General features: G+C 40.5%; 1 protein-coding gene and 1 long non-coding RNA gene across 2 annotated transcripts in view; one reads left to right on the top strand and one right to left on the bottom strand.

The window, feature by feature from the left end:
• The window catches only part of LOC311035783, a 255,651-nt gene that overhangs the window by 132,582 nt on the left and 102,810 nt on the right, over nucleotides 1-20,259 (bottom strand). The gene's annotated exons all lie outside the window — the stretch shown is intronic.
• On the top strand, nucleotides 6,898-14,236 carry LOC311036898 (uncharacterized protein; the record flags this gene model as incomplete). Its single annotated transcript, XM_084045908.1, has 15 exons — nucleotides 6,898-7,004; nucleotides 8,996-9,035; nucleotides 9,813-9,947; nucleotides 10,061-10,093; nucleotides 10,182-10,235; nucleotides 10,621-10,716; nucleotides 10,852-10,941; nucleotides 11,084-11,173; nucleotides 12,153-12,181; nucleotides 12,348-12,404; nucleotides 12,636-12,770; nucleotides 13,331-13,397; nucleotides 13,566-13,703; nucleotides 13,836-13,877; nucleotides 14,037-14,236. Exons 2-15 carry the CDS (start codon nucleotides 9,023-9,025, stop codon nucleotides 14,234-14,236), a joined length of 1,179 nt encoding a protein of 392 aa, XP_083902034.1. The 5' UTR covers nucleotides 6,898-7,004; nucleotides 8,996-9,022.

The raw sequence follows: 20,259 nt of genomic DNA, 5'->3' as shown, positions 1-20,259 counted from the left end.
AAAGGGTCAGCGAGTTCAAGTTCCTCGGAGTACGCATCGAGGAGGACCTTAAATGGGAGACGCACACCACACACGTGAAGAAAAAGGCTCAGCAGAGACTGTACTGGCTCCGCCGCCTGAATAAGCTTGGAGTAGGACAGCGCATCCTCAAGCTGTACTACAACAGTTCGGTTGAAGGCGTCCTAACAGGCTGCATCACGGCCTGGTACGGGAACTGCACTGCCCGAGAGAAGATCAACCTACAGCGAGTAGTGCGATCGGCAGAGCGAATAATGGGAAGCGAGCTCCCAGCGCTTCAGGATCTGTACAAGAAGCGGTGCGTGGTCAAAGCCAAGCGCATCATCAAGGACAAGTACCACCCAAGTCACAGACTGTTCAGAACCCTACAACGACCGCGACCGGGCAAGGGGACCTACCGCAGTATCAAGAGTTCCACCACCAGGTTCTGGAATAGTTTTAACCCGGCTGCTGTCAGAATGCTGAATGAAGCATGAGCCCTTTTCAGCAGCCTGACAACAGGCGGTACTGCCCAGCTGGTTGCAGACTTTTCTGGCTCTTCCTGAACACACCTGTGGATTATTATACCAGGAAAAATGACTTGGACTTATGAGGAATCCTACCAGCGGAAAAAAACCCTTCAGTTGTACAGTTTGTGACAAAAGCTTTAGTCAAAATGCTAATCTTAAAAAACACATGTTGATACACACAGGAGAAAGGGCTTTAAATGTACTCTTTGTGGCAAAAGCTTTAGTCAAAATGCTAAAGATTACTTTTTGTTGCTCTCCTTCATGGAGCTACTTGCGGATTATACCAGGGTCAGTCCACCCTTAGGTGAACACGCACTGACCCTCTGCACCTTAATCCCCATGTATAATGCACAAACTTTTTTTGATTTTTTATTATTGCGCTCTTTTTCTCTCTAAGCACCTTAGCGTCTATAAGTATATCATGCACAGTATACATACATTGCTGCTATGCTCAGGCACCTTAGTTTGTCTCTTATCTCAGGTACTTTGTAAATATGTAGATAACTTGTTTTTGGCCTTCTATTGTTCTCTGTTGATCTCCTTCCCACTTAACCCCCTACCCCTCTTCTTTTTCTCTCTCCCCACTCTTCTTTCTACGGAATTTAACGTTGCGATGGGAGTGTTGTACAAAAACGAATTTCACCCACTTTTTTACCTTGTAAACCTGTGATGTGGCAATAAACCTGATTCTGATTCTGATTCTGATCTTGGCTACGGCACAAAATCAAGCAGCGTAGCAGGTGCTCTGAGTCTTTGATTAGACAGAGGTCTGTTATTGAGCTCAGCGGTCATTATTAAAAAATAACACACCACTGAATTCAGTGATTGACCAATCAGAATCAAGAATTCAACCAAGCTGTTTAATAAATGATGAATAATGAAGGCATGATAAGTATAACTGGACTGTGAATGTATTTGTAATTTAATCATTTAATTATAACTATGATCATTGATCAGTTGTTAGATGTGGAAGGATCCCAACAATCCAAGGTGGAGAGGTGAAAATACAGAGAACATCACTGACATACCAGTGTGCTGACCTTTATGAGCTTGTGGGGACAGCAGTAGTCGTATGCTATGAGAATGGAACATGGTCACAACCTCCCATTTGCAGAGGTAAGCCATATATTGTTTCTACGTACTTTACTCTTTGCTACAGAGCCCCTAAAAGGGAAATGGTGTTGATTTTGTATTTACATTTTTCTGCTGTCGGGCAAAATACAGCTATGTCCAAAATATGAACTTTTCAGCAAATGGAAAATGTATATATATGATTTTAGAACAACACAATACTGCCTCATCAAAGTCTGTATGGTGACTTTATACATAGTCAGATACTTGAATGTGTCCTTATATTATCATCACTTTACCCAAATACAGCTCAAGTGGAGTTAAAAGGTTTTTGACCATTAATATGGATTAGGTTATAAGTATTCTAGTCAATGGGGGACAAACCTCCTAACTCCACAAGTTGCAGTTATGAGGTTTGTCCGACTGTTTGAGGATCCAATGGAGTTAGGAGAGAGACGTAATAGCAATGATTTAGAATTTGTGTTGTGTTTGTGTTTTATGTATTTATTTTGCTTCTAAATGAATGTATACATTTTCATGTTACTGCAGCACAAGACGACAACTCTCAACTTTAATGGTAGCTCACTATGATGAAAACTATAATGTCTTCAAAGTCTTTTGCCAAACTAGTTACGTTACTAGTTTCCGCAGAAAGTAGTTGCGTTACAGTAATGTGTTACTTTTTAACGTGTTTGTTAATAAAGTAACATTCATATGTAGCCTACTTTATTTATAATGCATTGACTTGTCAAAAAGATTATCTATGAGCTAAAGCCAGATTTATACTTCGTTATATGACAGTGAGACACACTGACCAAAAATACCTGACGTACAAGCTCACAACATGACGTGGAAGCGACACATTGTGAGCTTGTAGATCGACAATGGTCGCTCAGAGTGTTGTACGATGGAGCATGAATGAAGCATAAGAACCTATGATAAGAATGCACTGTTAACGTGATAAAGAATGCACTCGAGCAGCGCTGACTATTCAAAAGCCTTTTGAGGTGCTAAGCACTCTGTGCAAGATAGCTGCACCTACAGTATCATTATTAAATGATACCTGCACCTACAGATGTGCTCTGTACTTATCATTATTAACTCTTTTATTGCCAAAAACGGGAATTCCCGTCCGATGCTACTATGGCTATCATGGCCACGGACGAATTATTATTTTTTTAACGTTTTTTTTTTTTTTTTGGCCCATTTGACCCAAAGACCAAGGAGATATGATTTTTCGAAGATCTAGACTCCCATCCACCTCCTTGTTAACTTAAAACTTAAACATTCTGTATCTCTGCTCCTGAGTAGCCTACTTTTTTTTTTTCAATGAAAAATCTCTGGCAGTGGGCAAACACGGAAAGCAATAATTGTGGCAGTGAAAGAGTTAAGAGATACCTGCACCTACAGAGGTGCTCTGTACTATTAAAAGTAGAGTGATCTAATTCTGTTCAAATGCTTTGACATATTCTAAGGCACATAATGATGTTTTTTTCCTTGAGGGATTCAATGGACCCTTCGCTAAACCCCACCCCAAAAGCGATTGTGCAATGCCAGCTTAGCAACCGTTGTTAGCCTGGCACAGGTCTGGCAAGCTTTCGTCACCTGCCATAGCTGTCAATGTTATTTCACCCGCACACAGGCACACACACAATCATTTGCAACATAATAGCAAGAACAGGAATAATACCACGATAACGCAATGATGACTATGAACCAGCAACAGATTCCACATACCGAAAACCGTTGGAGGGTTCTTTTCCCAAGCTGAAATCTGCGCTTAAACTGCAAGGCTGCATGGCTGTTTTGTTGAACACATACACAGCTTAACGTCGGGAAAGTTACACGACTCACTCGCCCAGGTGGTGTCAATGATACTAATCACCGTAATCGTAACAAAATTCAGAATCACAGCGCTGCCTGTTTCGGATTCCGCACGTTAATGCATTTTCTCCATTTACGGTCCGTACATCTATATAAACGTTCAGATTTCAAATATAAATTGCTTACCCTATGGCCACGGATGTTACAATGATGCACAGACTCTCAAAAGTACCCGTATATTCTGTATTGTTCAATAAAAAGCATTTTAATCCGATTGGTGGCCATTTTCTCATAGTTATAATATATCAGAGTGCAATACACCTACCAACCGATAGGGTCGCTTAGTTGCCCAGTAAACATTCGACGTCAAAATCTGGTCGAAATCAGGTCGATTTCCCGTCCGTCCGTCATCGACCTGAATTCGACGTCCTAATTACGTTGAAATCCTGTCAATATTTTGACCTTTGGCTTGGTCATTTTTTCGACGTTGTATTGACGTTGAAATCCCGTTCCATATTTTGACTTTTGGCTTGGTCATTTTTTCGACGTTGTATTGACGTTGAAATCCCGTTCCATATTTTGACTTTTGGCTTGGTCATTTTTTCGACGTTGTATTGACGTTGAAATCCCGTTCCATATTTTGACTTCTGGCTTGGTCATTTTTTCGACCTTTTAATGACGTTGAAATCCCGTTACATATTTTGACTTCTGGCTTGGTCATTTTTTTCGACGTTCTATGGACGTCGTCTGGACGTACACTGTAAAATCTGATTTCATGTAATGGTAGACCTTACTTAAAAGAAAGAGTACTCTTTACTCATTTCGGCTTAATTTGTTGACTCTACTAGATGAAATCTAGTAGTCAACTTTCTGGTGAGGAAAGTAATTAAACTTCGTCTTTTCAGTAACCCTTACTTAACATTATAAAGTGAGGAGGATTTGTAAGTAAACTAATGTCTTTTCAGTAATCTTTACTTAACATTATAAGTGAGGATAACTTTTAGTGTTTTATTAAACTTATGTCTTTTCAGTAATCCTTACTAAACATTATAAGTGAGGAGGATTTGGTATTAAACTAATGTTTTTTCAGTAATCCTTACTTAACATTATAAGTGAGGATAATTTTGGTGTTTGTATTTATCTATTTATATGCATAATATAACATATACGTATAAGTATATGTACATGTGACACTGATAAAGCTCAAAGGTCAGCAAAAAGACTGCAAAGGTCAACCCTGGTTATGTCGAATGGTGGGTTACATCAATAGTCTACAACTTTTCAATAAGAAGTTATAGATTTTTGAAATAGTTCAAAGTTAAGCTTTTCTCACATTTTTCAAAAATATTTTTTTTAAATCAAAAAACACGTTTTCAGACTCAGAAGAGGACGCTGAATCGAATGGGCTAGGTCTCGATTTTGTATGACCCTTAGAAAGTGGTTTAAACAAGCGTTAAAGTTTAGTAAACTTGAAGCTTTTTTCACAAACATATTATTATTTTATTTTGACCCTTCCACCCTCTTATTTATATGATATTGAGTCGAATGGTAGGTTACATCAATAGTCTAGAATTGTTTAATAAGAAGTTATAGATTTTTGAAATAGTTCAAAGTTTAGCTTTTCTCACATTTTTAAAAAATATATATTTTTAAATTAAAAAACACCTTTTCAGACTCAAAAAAAGACGCTGAATTGAATGGGATAGGTCTCGATTTTCTAGGACCTTGGGAAATACAAACGGTCACCAAAAAGATTGGACGTTGACTTTTGTATAAAAAACTGATTTTGTTGAGCACAAAATCTGTAACTAATCGCTCCAGATATTTTTTTAAAATCCGAAACTTCTCTCAATCCATATTGAGAGTAAGCCGGATTTTTTGGCACCGGCCCTGATTTTTTCTGACACTGATAAAGCTCAAAGGTCAGCGAAAAGACTGCAAAGGTCAACCCTCGTAAAATTTTTAGAAATTGTATTTTTCTTCGAGACTCTGGCTTTAGACTAATGTGATGGCGCTGATTCCAAATATGCAAGTTTCTTTTTTCTCGGACAACAGGAAGTGCCTCAAAAGGCCACTGCCTGGTTGGTTTTAGGGTGTTCCAAGCCTGTGATTTCTCCGATATATTTTTTTTCCAAATCTACACGTAAAATAATGCTAAAATTTGAAATAATCAAACCCTAATATCAAATCATGATTTAATTATCCCTTAATTGGCTATGGTTACGGCTTCGCTATCTTGCTCAATATCTCGAATACGATAAGGACTTAGGGTCCACTTTTTGGATATGTTGTAGAGCTGGCTGAGACGCACATGTGGATGTCTTGTTTGTCCCGTTACGACACATTTCTATTTCTGACTTTGTCCTTTGATATGGTCTTAAGATATAAGACTCTATGTGCCTTCTGAAAGTGTAGGAGGTCAACTTAGGAGTGTCGTACCGGGACAAACAAGACATCCACATGTGCGTCTCAGCCAGCTCTACAACATATCCGAAAGGTGGATTCTAAAAATGCATCGATTTCGAGATATATCGCTTTATTGCACGTAATAACTTGACATTTGACCCTAGCCAATTAAGGAGAATGGTAAGGCCGTGTGCAAGAAGAGTTATATGGGCGCGTTCGGGGCGACGCGCTGACCCAGAAACAGGTGTCCAATTTTGTTTTTACTCCTTTCAAACAGTTTTTCACTATTATCTCGGCCCCTAGGGGGCGCTGAAACAATCGGACAACGTATTATTGATCAGCTCTTCACCCCGGACGCGTCCATATAACTTTCCTTACACACAAACATGTGGTTCTGAAAATTAGGGTTATTGGGCTTCTTGAATAATTTGGCCACTAGGGAGCGCTGACACAATCGGACAACAGATTATTTATCAGCTCTTCAGCTCGGACGTGCCCATATAACTTTCCTCACACAGGGACATACGGTATGTATTTTTAATATATTTTTGGAAAATAAAAAAATAAAATACAATAAAAAATGTAAATAAAATAAATGAAAAAAGTAATCGGAAAAACACGGCCCCTCACGCATTAGGAGGGCAGGATGAGTCACCAGAACCAAGGACGGGTGTTTTTGATTAATCTAACATGGTTAAAATGGAGTTTGAAGTTACAATGGGTTTGTATAGGAAAGGGGCGTGTCTGATAAAATGAATATCAAATATCTAAATAATGAATCAAGCAACTTAAAAACTGTCTGGGGGGGTTCACAAAGGCCTGAGTAGATGATAAAATGACAGAAAGTTTTTTTGAAAGTGAAATATCCCTTTAAGTGTATTTATTTATGGACATCACTTTACACAAGTGTATTCTAACATCACGTTTTGTGTGTGTGCTTTTGGTCCTAAGTAAGGCTGTATTGTCTGAATTTTCATTTAGACCATACCCGGTCGACGCATCCGTGGGGGGATATACGCACATGATCTGGCAACCCGGGAAACCTAGAACCGCACTACACATGCGCAGTTGATCACTGAAGAAGCGCGCGTAAGAAACAGGAAGAGAAGAACGGTCTTGTTGTTTTTCTGCAGCTCTAGTCTGCTCCGTTCATTCATTCAGAGTTGTTATGCTAAGGTAAGTTAACGTTCACTGTATATACTATATATTTAGCAAACTTTGTCTTTTGTCATATTCCTCATACGTTTGTTGCTTAAGTTTATGTCATCGATTTATTTAGCGAAGTTAGCGAGGGACTCTCGTCCTTCTTTGTTTACCCCAGAGACGGCCCTCTGGACTCCGCCAACAAAGTGAGTTTCAGGCCATGTTTTAAAGCACTATTAAAACGGAGAAGCAGCCTGAAAGATGAATTGAGCACATATGTTAGATGTGATAATCCCTTATCCACGTAATAATCAACCTACAGTATGTTGCTGGGTAGATTTCAGCAGATTAGCTCTGGTTGTGGAGAACATATTTTCAGGCAGCATAATATGTTGAAACTAGTGGGTACAAACGTATTTACACAATATTATTGTATCCAAGTGATGTTTAAAGCAGGGGTCTTCAACAGAGGGTCCGGGACCCCTAGGGGGTCCTCAGAGTTACTACTCAGGGGCCGCCAAATCTGTGTGTGGTATATATTTATTTTTTACATTAACCACTTGAACCCTAGCATCCCTTTTCTAAGGGTAACTTTAGTCAAAAATAGCAGATCTACAAGCTCACAACGCCTCGCACTGCGAGGCGTTGTGAGCTTGTAGATCTGCTATTTTTGGCAAAAAGGTTTGGTGTAGAGGGGGGAAAAGAGCAGACCAAGTTGAAAAAAAAGTTTAATCTGAAACACAATTTTATACAATATAGAGGGGGTCCCTGCTCCATCTCTCTCAGCTAGGGGTCTTTGGAAAACGTTGAAGACCTCTGGTTTAAAGCATCTATTAACTACTTTACTTTAGCCCTATTTTATGTATGTCATACAACTGTGTTGTTTAAAAAATGTTTAAAAATTGCCAATCTACAAGCTGACAACATGCTTTGTGATCTTGAAGATGTTCAGAAAATCGCTTTTATAAGAATATTATTTATAATAAATGTATTCAATTAAATGTTGCACCCCTGTGGGTTAGAAAAGCTAAACTGGCCTAGGGCAGTGGTTCCCAAACTGGGGGTCGGGACCCCCAGAAGATTATCTTAATGTTTTTCTCACTCAACACAACAGTAAACAAGCCAACATACAGTGTAAGTGTATACACTATACAGGGTATCTGCACATTTATAAAGGGACAACTTAAGGACCTATAAGACCTTTTTAATACCTCTAAAATACAAATAGACACACAACAAACAATACTACAAAACATGGTCAAACATTGGCCACATTGTCAAATATTACCTAAGAAATAGGCAAACATTGTGAAAACAGCAGATCTACAAGCTCACATCACAACGCCTCGCGATTGTGAGCTTGTAGATCTGCTGTTTTCACAATGTGTGTGGAACAGAGTCAAACTAAATGTAATGCCTCAACTCCTACAATTCCAAGTGCTTGTCAGGGTGGGGGGGGGGGGGGGGTGTCCGATTATTTTGGGGTTTGGGGCAGTGGTTCTCAAACTTTTTCGTGTCAAGGACCCCCAAATTGACACTTATTAGCCCGCGGACCCCCATTTGAAAAGATATGCCAGCTAGGGAGTCTCATAAGAGAATATTTTTATGGCTCTAGCAGTGATTCTCTACCATTTTAATTTCAAGGACCCCCAGTTTGACATGCATTAGGGCTACGGACCCTACTTAATGGCATTTCTATCTCTGGGACCCCTATTTATATTGTAAAATCAATGTTAATTTAACTCTGAGAGTGTGCAAGTAGAACCAAATGGATCCGTTTGGGTCCATTTGGTTCCATTTGTAGAGTCACAGAGCCATAAGGGTCCATTTGGTTCCTAACTATCCATCATTTGGCTCGGTACCCCCTGGAACTCCCTCAAGGACCCCTGGGGGTCCCCTGACCCCACTTTGAGAACCAATGGCCTAGGATACCAAGTTAAAAAATATTTAGCTTTTACATGTACATCTTGACAATGAGTTACCGGTATTTATGTTTTCACTAACTTTCAACGTTTCTTGTTTAGGTGTGGATCTTTTGAGACAGCATAGAAATGCACTGGAAGTGTAAGTACTGCTTTTTTTCTTTCAGAAAAGAGGGCTCAATTATTTAAGCTCTATCGCTTGAAACATGGAAGCTAAGCCAGAACCACGCCAATTCCCTGCCTTCACACAGATTGTCTGTGAAAAACGGTGAAACGGTGAAGTGTCCATATCAAAACAGCACTGTTGAGTATAATAACTACTCATCATGTAATGCTCATAAATGTAAAGAACTGGGCACTTAAAAAAAACCCCACAAATTGTGCGTTGTGTATTGGGTTTGATGCCAATTTGCCATCAAAACATCGCTCCACTAGGCTAGCAATTTTATGCAGAATTAGAAAAAGTGCTCCTCGGAGCACAGGTCTCCGCCAGGTCAGGTAGGATAGTGTGGGGCAGAAATGTTCGGAATTCGCCATTCAGGCAGGAATGTGAAAATTCAAGCAGATCGGATGGATCCGTCTTGATCAATTGGCTATAGAGATCATGTGTACCGATTTGCATGTTGTGAGGATAAAATCTGAAGGAGCAATATAAAAAAAGTGTTTTATATAAGTTGGCCTCCTGGTGGCGCTATAATAGGGCAATGTTGAAAGGGTGGCATTTGTTTGTCAACGTAGTGCAAAGGTGCCACTCCTGCAAACCTTAGATGTCAATCTTAGCCAATCAGGATGGTATATGAAAAATCTAACAGATCCGTCAGGCAAGTGTTTTTTTTTTTGTTTTGTTTGTTTTGTGTGTGTCAAGAATCAAGTCAAAATGTTAGAATCAATGTTCTCAGTTGAATTGTCTAACTTTTAGATAACATACGTGAGTGTAAAGAGTACAACTACACCACCAACGCAGAACCGGATGAGGAGGATGAGGAAGAGGACGTTTCAGGAAGGAGGAGGAAAACTACTAAGAGAAGAAACGAAGATTTTGTATCAACGTTTGGTATGTTTCTCATTTGTTTCACATTAGACATGTGTTGGGAACCTGCATTTATGGTAAGATGAAATGTGTTAACACATGGGCCTCACATGTAGATCATTCATGTTTTGTAACAGAATCTGATGAGGAGGACACCATGAGGAATCCAGGTAACTTTCTATATCCAATTTAAAGTGCTATGGAGTAAGAAATAAAGTATTTTATTTATTTGTTTTTCTTTGTGTTGCATCTGTATAGTTAAGCTGCCCTCGTTTCCTCCACCACCACCGAAGGTTCAACAACATACTGCTAGTGAGTATTGCTGTTATAAAAAATGGCAAACTTGTTTGCACTGACCAGTGCCGCAGCGCCTCCCATGGTCTGAAACTGGGTGTGTCAGACACACACCCAGACCCAGGCACCCATGCAGCCAGGCAGCTGGCACACACACCGTCAAATATAGGACCAGTTGGCACTGGTCAAAAAGTATATTGGTGTATTTGGTACACAACGTGAAAGCATTTACAAGCTGATTTTTATGTTTCATACTTTCATACTATGTTTCATGGTTGGCATACAAAAGCTAGTCATGTCTACCCAGTGTATCTCCTGTTGCACCTGGTTGAAGTCCATACAGGACCATAGGACAGATTTATACACTTTGGAGTGTTAATCAACCTGTTCTTGTCCCTTTTAGACTTACAATCCCAGCTGAATGACCAGGAACTGGACTCAGAACGAGCTGCAAGGTCTGCCCGCTCAGACCGGGAATCGCACCACAGTGAAGATTCAAGTAAGTATATATGCATCTCTGTCTCTCTCGGTCGTCCACAGATCAGCCTTCCATCATCGGTTCCAGTCATCCTGGTTCTCCATACAGATTTATACACATTAAACATCTTAATCAGCCTGTTTGTGTCCCTTTTAGACTCCCAATCCCTGCTGAATAACCAGGGCTCTGATCCAGGTGGAAGGACTGCCCGTTCAGACCGGGGACCGCACCGCATTGAACCTTCAAGTCAGTATATATGCATCTCTCTCTCTCTGTCTCTCTCGTCCACCGATCAGCCTTCCATCATCGGTTCCAGTCATCCTGGTTCTCCATACAACAGATTTATACACATTAAACATCTTAATCAGCCTGTTTGTGTCCCTTTTAGACTCCCAATCCCTGCTGAATAACCAGGGCTCTGATCCAGATGGAAGGACTACCCGTTCAGACTGGGGACCGCACCGCAATGAAGCTTCAAGTCAGTATTTATGCATCTCTCTCTCTCTCTCTCTGTATCTCTGGCTCTCTGGGCCTCATTTACTATGTAAGTGTATATATTTCCCTGCTTTCCACCCAGATTTGAATATACACCAAAGTCAACTCCTGACCAAGTGATCCTACACCAGCTAAAGGTGTAGACCAGGTTGGGGCTTAGGTGATTGTCACAGCTGAAAGTAATGCTGACACACCCTTGAATGTTCAAAAACGGCCCCATTTCACTACATGTAGAAGCAGAATACGGCATAGCAACGACCTGTTGCTATGCAATGTTAAAAGGTGTTTCCCCTGCAGTGATTTGTTACATTGCAATACTATATTGTTCCCATAATTTAATATTGTTAGTGTCACCTGGAAATAGAATAGCGGTGCATGTCACGATATGTCAGTCATGTGACTGCAGTCTGGGGAGGAAAAATAATAAGGTAAAAAAAAATGGCTCTATTCTATAAATAAAGTTAATTGCCAAACGGAAGCCCATAGATTAAATAACACACAGCCTATGCGTTGCTTGTTTACTGTAAGCTTACATTGTTAAATGACACCGGGTCACATCATGATCATGATGATTGGAATATGGTTGGGATTTCATTTCATTTGGACTGTCGAGCTGAGCGCAGCTGGGATAAGAAACTCCAATCGCATGTGACGCCTGTCGGCTCTAAATTATACAATTGGAAAGATGCATGTTGTTTTTGATTAGCCTACATGATTAAATTGATTTACTCTTGAGAATACATATCATAACAATTTCATGACATTGTCGATCTGCCTTTACAAAACATTTTTTTTTTTTTTTTTTCATATTGGTTAGGCTATGTTCTACAGCAAATTGTCTTTGAAGTGAATACATATGTTTATATGACTGACAGGTGCTCAAACACTGCTGCTTCACATGTTAGAGTGGAGCAAATGAGTGTACACCAGGTTCAGATATGCCGTGGCTTTCGGGTGTACAGAGTTCAAGTTCATATACACGGTCATGATGGTAAATCCCAAGACGTCCCTAGATTTTGGTGTAGGACCAAAAAAATCGTCTGCACCGCGTACGTAAATGAGGCCCTCTGTCTCCCTCGGTCGTCCTCAGATGTTATCCGCATAGTAGTCCATAGTCCGCATATTTTGAATCTGACATTTGTTTTGTTTTTTCTCAGGCTCAAGGAAGTCAGTCCAATCAACACCCGGGAAGCACAGGAGATCATCAACATCTAGTGAGTACATGTATTTTTTTATGTTATATACGCGCACGCGCGCGCGCGCACGCACGCACGCACGCACGCACGCACACACACACACACACACACACACACACACACACACACACACACACACACACACACACACACACACACACACACACACACACACACACACACACACACACACACATACACACAGTCACCATGGTTAAAAAAAAAGATTAAGATTGTTTTATTTCTCAGGCTCAGACCACCGAAGGGTCCACAAAGGGACTGGTTCAGGGTCATCAAACCGCACGGGCAGCATTAGATCACAGAGGAGCGAAGGATCACACCGCATGGAACCGCAGCACAGGGCCAGTCGCAGTACCACTCCTGGTGAGTGCACACAATTTACAATTTAGCAGACTCTCTTAACCCATTGTGACCTGCCTTCAAATTTTAAAAAATGTCTTCTAAATCCTGACATTGTTTTTGAAAAACTTCATGTTTCTGCATCAGTGGTGCTCAATATTTCATGTCAAGGATCCCAAAAAGTGTGTATTTAGCCACTGTCAATCTGGCAATATGTTGTTGCAGGGACCTCCCCTACCCAGAAGCAAAGATTTAAGTTAAAAATCACTCCCGTGTGAAGTAATCGGTGCAGGGGGGTGCTGGAACACCCAGACCCCCAGAAACACGTGTAGGGGCACGGCCCGATTCCGGCAAGCCGGCCCACATCCGAAACAGTCGAGAAATGACTAATCACCACCTGGAAACCGCATAGTTAATTTGCATTGGCCCGACCCAAGCCTCTGTCTCCGTCACTACGTTGCCGTCTGCTTAACCTCACTACTGTCAGATGGAGGACAGTGGCCAAATACTTACTTTTTGGAATCCTTGACATGAAATATTTAGCATCACAGATGCAGAAGGGTCATTATTTTAATTTTTTTCAGTCTCACGACGATCACGCCGCAGTCAAGAGCCTTCCAACTCACCCAGGCCAAACTCCCATCGCTTCAGGTACAGTGAAGGGCACAGTATCAGACTTCTAGTTCTATCATTGGCCTAGTGATTTCCCACAGTTTAGAGCTTGGCCTAAGCCAAGTCAGCTGGGGCATAGAACTAAATTGATTGTCAATATCTGTGGTGTTTTATGTTCCGTCCAATAATTTAAACCTAATCTTATAGGTGACCGTGACGTCGGGCACAGTCCTAGCTCTGTGCATTCCACATACTCTAGTGTCCAGTCAACACACTCTAGTAATTACAGAACGTCCCACACTCAGAGGTCCAGACGTGAGGCAGCCAACTCACCCAGCAGGCAGGGTGAGTTCAAGTCAACAATGCCTTCATAAGACAAGTAGTATTGGTTACTGTATGCCAGACTTTGTATTTCTCAGCTAATGCATGGTCATCTGTGTCTTGGGAAGTTTTAACACAACATTCCTTTCTTAACAGCAGTGGAGCCACCGAGAGGCCAGTTCCCCATGCCAACCGCAGGTAAGTTCTGAGCTATTTCAAAGGGGACGGGTCACTGATCAAGAACTACTGGGTGACATTTACCTGTATAATTTGGAAACCTTGTCTGCCCTTTCTCTTTATTTTCACTATCTATTAATGTTGAAGAATATTTATTTGTGTATATTGCCTTTTTTTTAGTATTCCAAAAGAAGGCATTCGCCATATGGGCAGAAATCCGGCAGGACGTGCGGGCAATTCCCAGAGTACAACCTGAGACGTCCACCACATACTCCCATCCTGTTGAAGCCATGAACAGCCTGGAGGAGTTTGACAGGGAGGAACTACAACTTCGTGATGAAGCTGTCTTCAAAACCCTGGTAGGTATAGCCTTCACGTAATGACAGCATATGAATTAGTATAATATATGCACCTGCACACTGTTTTATATGGTCTTGTTCGGTATGTTGAAGTTTACATGAACTAAATTATTCCATCAGGTGCTGCGACTCACCACTCAAACCACGAAGGAGTGCGTCCAAAAAAATCTGAGCAGGTAGTGTTTCAGCATTTGATATACAGTAGCCTTTGTGTGATGTATGTGTTTAAGCTAAAGTGGCACCAGCCTGGAGTACCTGTATAAAAGTTAAGGTTTTATGTCATGTTTACCCCCAAAAAGTCCTAATCCTTAGTGGATGTGTTTTTCTTCAGGCTCATGAGTAATTGGTTAATGACCAAGTTCAGCTTGAGAGGGACAGGGGGGACGAAGCGGCCCTTTGCAGAGACTGCATTGTTTCGAGCAACAAAAGGTAAGCGGGCCAATATTTCAGCCAATTTCAGTATTATCACTTGACAAGACCGCAGTTACTAGGTCCAATTGTTTGGACTTAGTATGACCCAACGGCTCAGTCGGTAGTTCTCCCTGATTGTTTCGCTTGATAAAGGGCTTGTTTTCCTAGGCTACTACCGTTGAAGTTCATTCACTCGGCACCCTTAACCTGTTTCATTGGCAAAACATTTACTCCATTGCCAAAAATTAATGCCAACTGTCTACCTGTAGTTGGAGATAACATTTTATATATTGTGCTGGTTAGGTGTAGAAATGACATTACCACTGGCAGTGGTAATGTCATCGTGACTTTTCACATGTGATTTCTTATTCTGTAGACGCAGTCATGCAGTCGCAGCCAACAGCAAAAGAAGAAGAAATTAAGCAGCATGTTGCAGAACACCTGAAGCACGCTCCACAGAGGAAGGGGGGCAAAGGACCAACCACAGAAGACTGAACCCATAACACCCACTGTTCGCACTGCCTCTGTCCTTTTTTATTTTCTGTCAAGATCCCTAGCTGTCTTGATCATCTTTCCCTTATTTCCAAGACTTTCCAAGCGTCCCACATATTGACACCCTGTCCCACATTGCGACTGGCATGCATCAGTGTTCAAAATGCCCTTATAATTCCATAAGAATTGGCTGGCATGCATCAGTGTTCAAAATGCCCTTATAGTTCCATAATAATTGGCTATCTGTTGTAAAGCTCTTTCATTGTCTCTTTTAAAAGAAAATGATAAATATTCCTCTATAGGCTAAAGCAGTGGTGGGAAACTTTTTGCTATATTTGAATTTCCCCACTTGTCCCACACATGCAATACTTCTGTCCCTCAAACAGTTTGGATCTGGTCTCCCTACTGCGGTAGGGTGACCAAATCCAAACTGTTCGCCTCACACATGCTCTCTCTATTCCATAAGTGCTCTCATATGCTCTCTGTCCCCCGCTCTCTTTTCCTCTCTGGCAGTTTTTTGTTTTTTTGTGCTGATTGCCATTATACATTAAACACAACAAAAAGTTCCAGCATGTGTTCACTGCTGCCCACGTTACGTTATATGTTATACAGTTATAGATTTGTAAGGGTTATTTTGGTTCCATGTGTTACACTATCAGAGTTACCCCATCTTGATCTGCCTTCAAAATTTAAAGTCTTCTAAATCCTGACAATTTTCTGAAAACTTATGTTCTGTTGAGTTAAAATGCACCATTCTTAGAATATAAAAGGATTTGAGTTAAAAACGTTTGCTCTAAAAGAATGCATGTGAAAAGATTTGAGTATTTCAAACATAGCAGACCCACAAGCTCAAAGCACGCCACTTGGTGCTGTTTTTCAAAAGCTCAAGGATGACGTTTCAAACACAAGGTATTCTGCAAAAGTAAAATAAAGAAATGTGGATTGATTTGTGACTATTTGTTGCATGACTGCCTGGCTATGGAAAATGTTATTTGTTTACTGCTTAAATAGGTGGGTGTGATTTTATTAATGTGCATAATTGTATAATCCCAGTTTTAAAACGCATTACTGTGTATGTAGCTACAGTATATGTAACACTTGTACTTCTTACTTTCGGATGCTACGTAGCGTCCGAAAGTACAAGTGTTACATACTGTAGCTACTGTGTGTGAGTGAGTGCGTGTGCACACAAACACACACGTGGGTCACGTGTGTGTTAGTATGTACACCCCACACGTGACACGGAAAGAGGTAGAAAAGACGTCAAAGTGACTAGATGTTGACGTCACTTGAAGGTAGAATTAACGTAGAAACGACCACATATGGAGGTCCCGTGGACGTCGTACCCTGACGTCAGGAGAAAAGACGTCAAAGTGACTAGATGTTGACGTCACTTGAAGGTAGAATTAACGTAGAAACGACCACATATGGAGGTCCCGTGGACGTCGTACCCTGACGTCAGGATAACGTCCGGAAAAGACGTCATTTTACCTTACATTTTGCACTGTCCATGGACCGTTTTTCGACGTCGAGGAATGACGTCATTTTAACGTAATATCCACGTCCAAATGTTCACTGGGTGAAAGCATATGGACAAAATGGCTACAGATCAGATTAAAATGCTTTTTATTGAACAATGCGGATGATACGGGTACTTTTGAGAGCCTGTATATAAATGTAGCATCCGTGGCCAAGGGATAAGCACTTTATATTTGAAATATGAACGTTTCTGTAGATGTACGGGCCGTAAATGGAGAAAGTGCAAACACCATGTTGAAGTTCATCCATGACGGTCGAGACAGACGACCGTCGTGTATCCATGGCTATTACTCCCTCTAACATTTCCCGTGTTTTTGGTTTATTGAAATAATGTCATGCACATGTGTCCAGTGCATAGCCTACTGCAGGCCTTGTTGACTAGATTTAGAAGAGATTTTGAAGCTATTGCTGCTGAAATGATCGATTATTTTTAAGGGGAAAAGCCGTCATTTAACATGCAAGTCAATGGGTGAGGAGCAGAGTTTGCCAGGCCTGGGTGTTACTAACTCGCACCACCAGTCACAGAGTGGAGTGGGTGGGGCTTAGCGAAGGGTCCATTGTAAGAATGTGATCAAATCAAACTTGTAATAACCACAACTATCATTGGCATGGTCATTTTTCAGTTTCAGAGCGAAGGGAGAAAAGATGTCCTGCACCCAGACTAGAGGATGGGTTTGTTGTTCCTGACAAAGAGACTCATCTTCATGGAACAACAATCAGTTACAGGTGTGAGCAGGGACGTAAACCACATGTAGCAGGTTGGTGGTCGACGAGCACATGTCACAATGGCACCTGGACACACACACCACAATGTATAGGTGAGTATGCCATAATGATTATTACATATTATAAGCTGTGTGTGTGTGTTTCTAAGTCCAAGGCAACTCCAACTGTATTGTGCATTACTCTGTTTGTTAAAAGTAATGCTTTATGATTATACAAAAACTGTAGGCTATGTCACATGTTAGCAGTGACCAAATTGATCAGTTTGATCTGTTTGTCTCCCTCCGTCCGTCTACTTTTCTATATCTAAATACATGCTGTATATCATAGCTGTCAGGCAGAAACCAGCTATCTACATTTTACAACTTTATTATTTGTTTGAATTAATCAGTGCTATTGAACACCCTTTACATCTGTGTGTGGGTTTTAAAACTATTGAACGAATGAAAAGTATTAAAAAGCACTTCTGACTAAACCTCCTAACTCCATTGGATCCTCAAACTGTCGGGCAAACCCCCTTTAACTCCAACTTAGTTTTTTTCCATCATTGATTAGAATGACAAAGTCAGACAGAAACAAAACTCCACATTAATGGTTAAAAACCTCTTAACTCCACTTCAGCTGTATTTGGTTAAAGTGATGATGATATAAGGACACATTCAAGTGTCTTATAATGTTTAAAGTCACCATACAAACATTGATGTATTGTGTTGTTCTAAAAACCCAGTTGTGTTGGACATAGCTTGTTTCTGCCCGACAGCAGAGATATGTATTGTGTGTGATTGCGGTATTAATGATTTATAATGACATACAAAGTGTTTGTCACAGGTTAGCAGTGACCATATTCACTATGGCTATTGTATTTGAGCAAATACTGTTTCTTCTCAGATGAAAACCTATGCCTTGGCCCAGAGATCCCCAAAGCAGAATACACACCTCATCGTGGGTGGTATAAGGATGGAGACAATATTAGTATTACCTGTGATCAAGGGTATGGACCCAGAGATGCTATTGCCACTGCTACATGCAGACGTGGAAAGTGGACATCACTTCCAGTCTGTGACAGTAAGCCTGTGACATGTTTTAATATTACGTTGTTAAAACAATAGTTAGTTTACTGATGCATTTAAATAATACATTCACTCTATTCATAACAACTTGTTTCAAACTTTACTATCCTGATAAATGCACGGTATATGTTTACAGGGGACAAACATGCATGTACAGAGCCTGATGAAATACCCCATGCAGTAATCATTGATGAATACAAGACCACATTTCCTGATGGGAAGAATGTATCATATGAATGTGAAAAAGGGTTTTCTCTAGATGCTGGCAAAAACAAATCCATTTCATGTTCTTCTGGTCAGTGGATTGTTGCTGCACCATGTGTCAGTAAGTGAACATTTTATGAATATAAGTGTATATCTCTTTAAACAGTTCGAGGAATTGACGAAGCAAAACAAGTCTGTGAGATACTGAGCATTTGGCTGGACTATCTATTGGCAATGTGCAAAATTATGGGAAATGTGTTAGGAGTCTCTGTAATGTTAATTCCTCACTCCCAGTTATGCACTTGGCCGTAACAAATTCAAATCATAACTACAATACACAAAAGAACAGAGGTCTTATGTTCTTGACTCAAGAATTAGTCCAGCTCCGACATTTTAAAAATCTGAATTCAACACTGAACAGATCATCTGGCTTTCAGCATAATAGAGCACCGAAGTCTGACGTCATTTACACATCCTACCTGGTTCGTGGCAACTACCTGGTTCCGGCAATAGGAAGCACCGCTTCCTATTACCGGCTGGGTTTGGATCCGCACTTCAAGACCATCGATTGGGCTCGTTCTTTCAGTCTAAATATAAGTATCATACACGGTACAGAACCTCCTCCCTGACAATATCGCCGAGACAGTTTGTTTATTTTTGGACCACAATTTTTATATGAGACGTTTCTAAGATGACCCAATGTTATTCTCCATAGAGAAAATACTTTACGAACCAGGGGATGAACAAGTGACGTCAGGACTTCTGTACTCTATAATCATTGAAAAGCTACAGTGACTAGATATGATAGTATACAACCAAACAGATTGCCTGAATATTGAAAGCCGTTAAAATAGATAATAAATATGCAACATATATTGATCATATATAGAATTTAAAGTGATGGGGCAACAGAAAAGAACATGGCCGCCCGCTTCCGAATATAACATGGCACCATTGTACCATGTTATATTCCATTCCACATGTTTGATTCTTCAATGCACAAACAATGTAATGTCTTCAGCCACTGACTCATGTTTTGTTTATTTTCCCCCTCAAGCAATATCATGTGATTACCCAGGCGATGCTCAGTTTGCAGATGTCTTTCTTGTGAAGGGACAGCCGTTTGACTTTGGGTCAGAAGTTGAATACAAGTGCAAACAAGGGTACAATGACACATTTGTTTTATTGCTTCCTATGCATATTTCAGTTTCTCTTTCTCTTTTGTCCAATCCATTAAACTGCACAACATTAAACATTGAGCAATATCACTTAAGTTTGACTTCAAGGATTAAGGTTTATTTGTCTTTAGGATACCCATACAGGTACAAACTGTGCATTGTAAGTGTGTGAGGTACTGTGCAACATCAACATAGCAATTATAGTGATAATAAAGCTCAGAAAAAAATGGCAAAAATGACGATACATAAACCTAGTGAAGAATTGCTATAGCAGCATAACAGAATAAAATGTAAAGTAGCCTATGGCATTACCATGCATAGAGATACCTTCGATTGCTCCAATGGAAACAACTTAACATAAAAAACAGTGTAAAACTACTTGTTTGAATTAAGGAATGGCCATTGACATAATTGTTCTGCATTCATT

The sequence above is a fragment of the Gymnoscopelus microlampas genome (assembly GCF_963454915.1).
Source record: "Gymnoscopelus microlampas genome assembly, chromosome: 20".
In the NCBI taxonomy this organism is placed as follows: Eukaryota; Metazoa; Chordata; class Actinopteri; order Myctophiformes; family Myctophidae; genus Gymnoscopelus; species Gymnoscopelus microlampas.
Note: the sequence above shows the minus strand (reverse complement) of the source record. Positions and strands in the feature narration are given on the sequence as shown.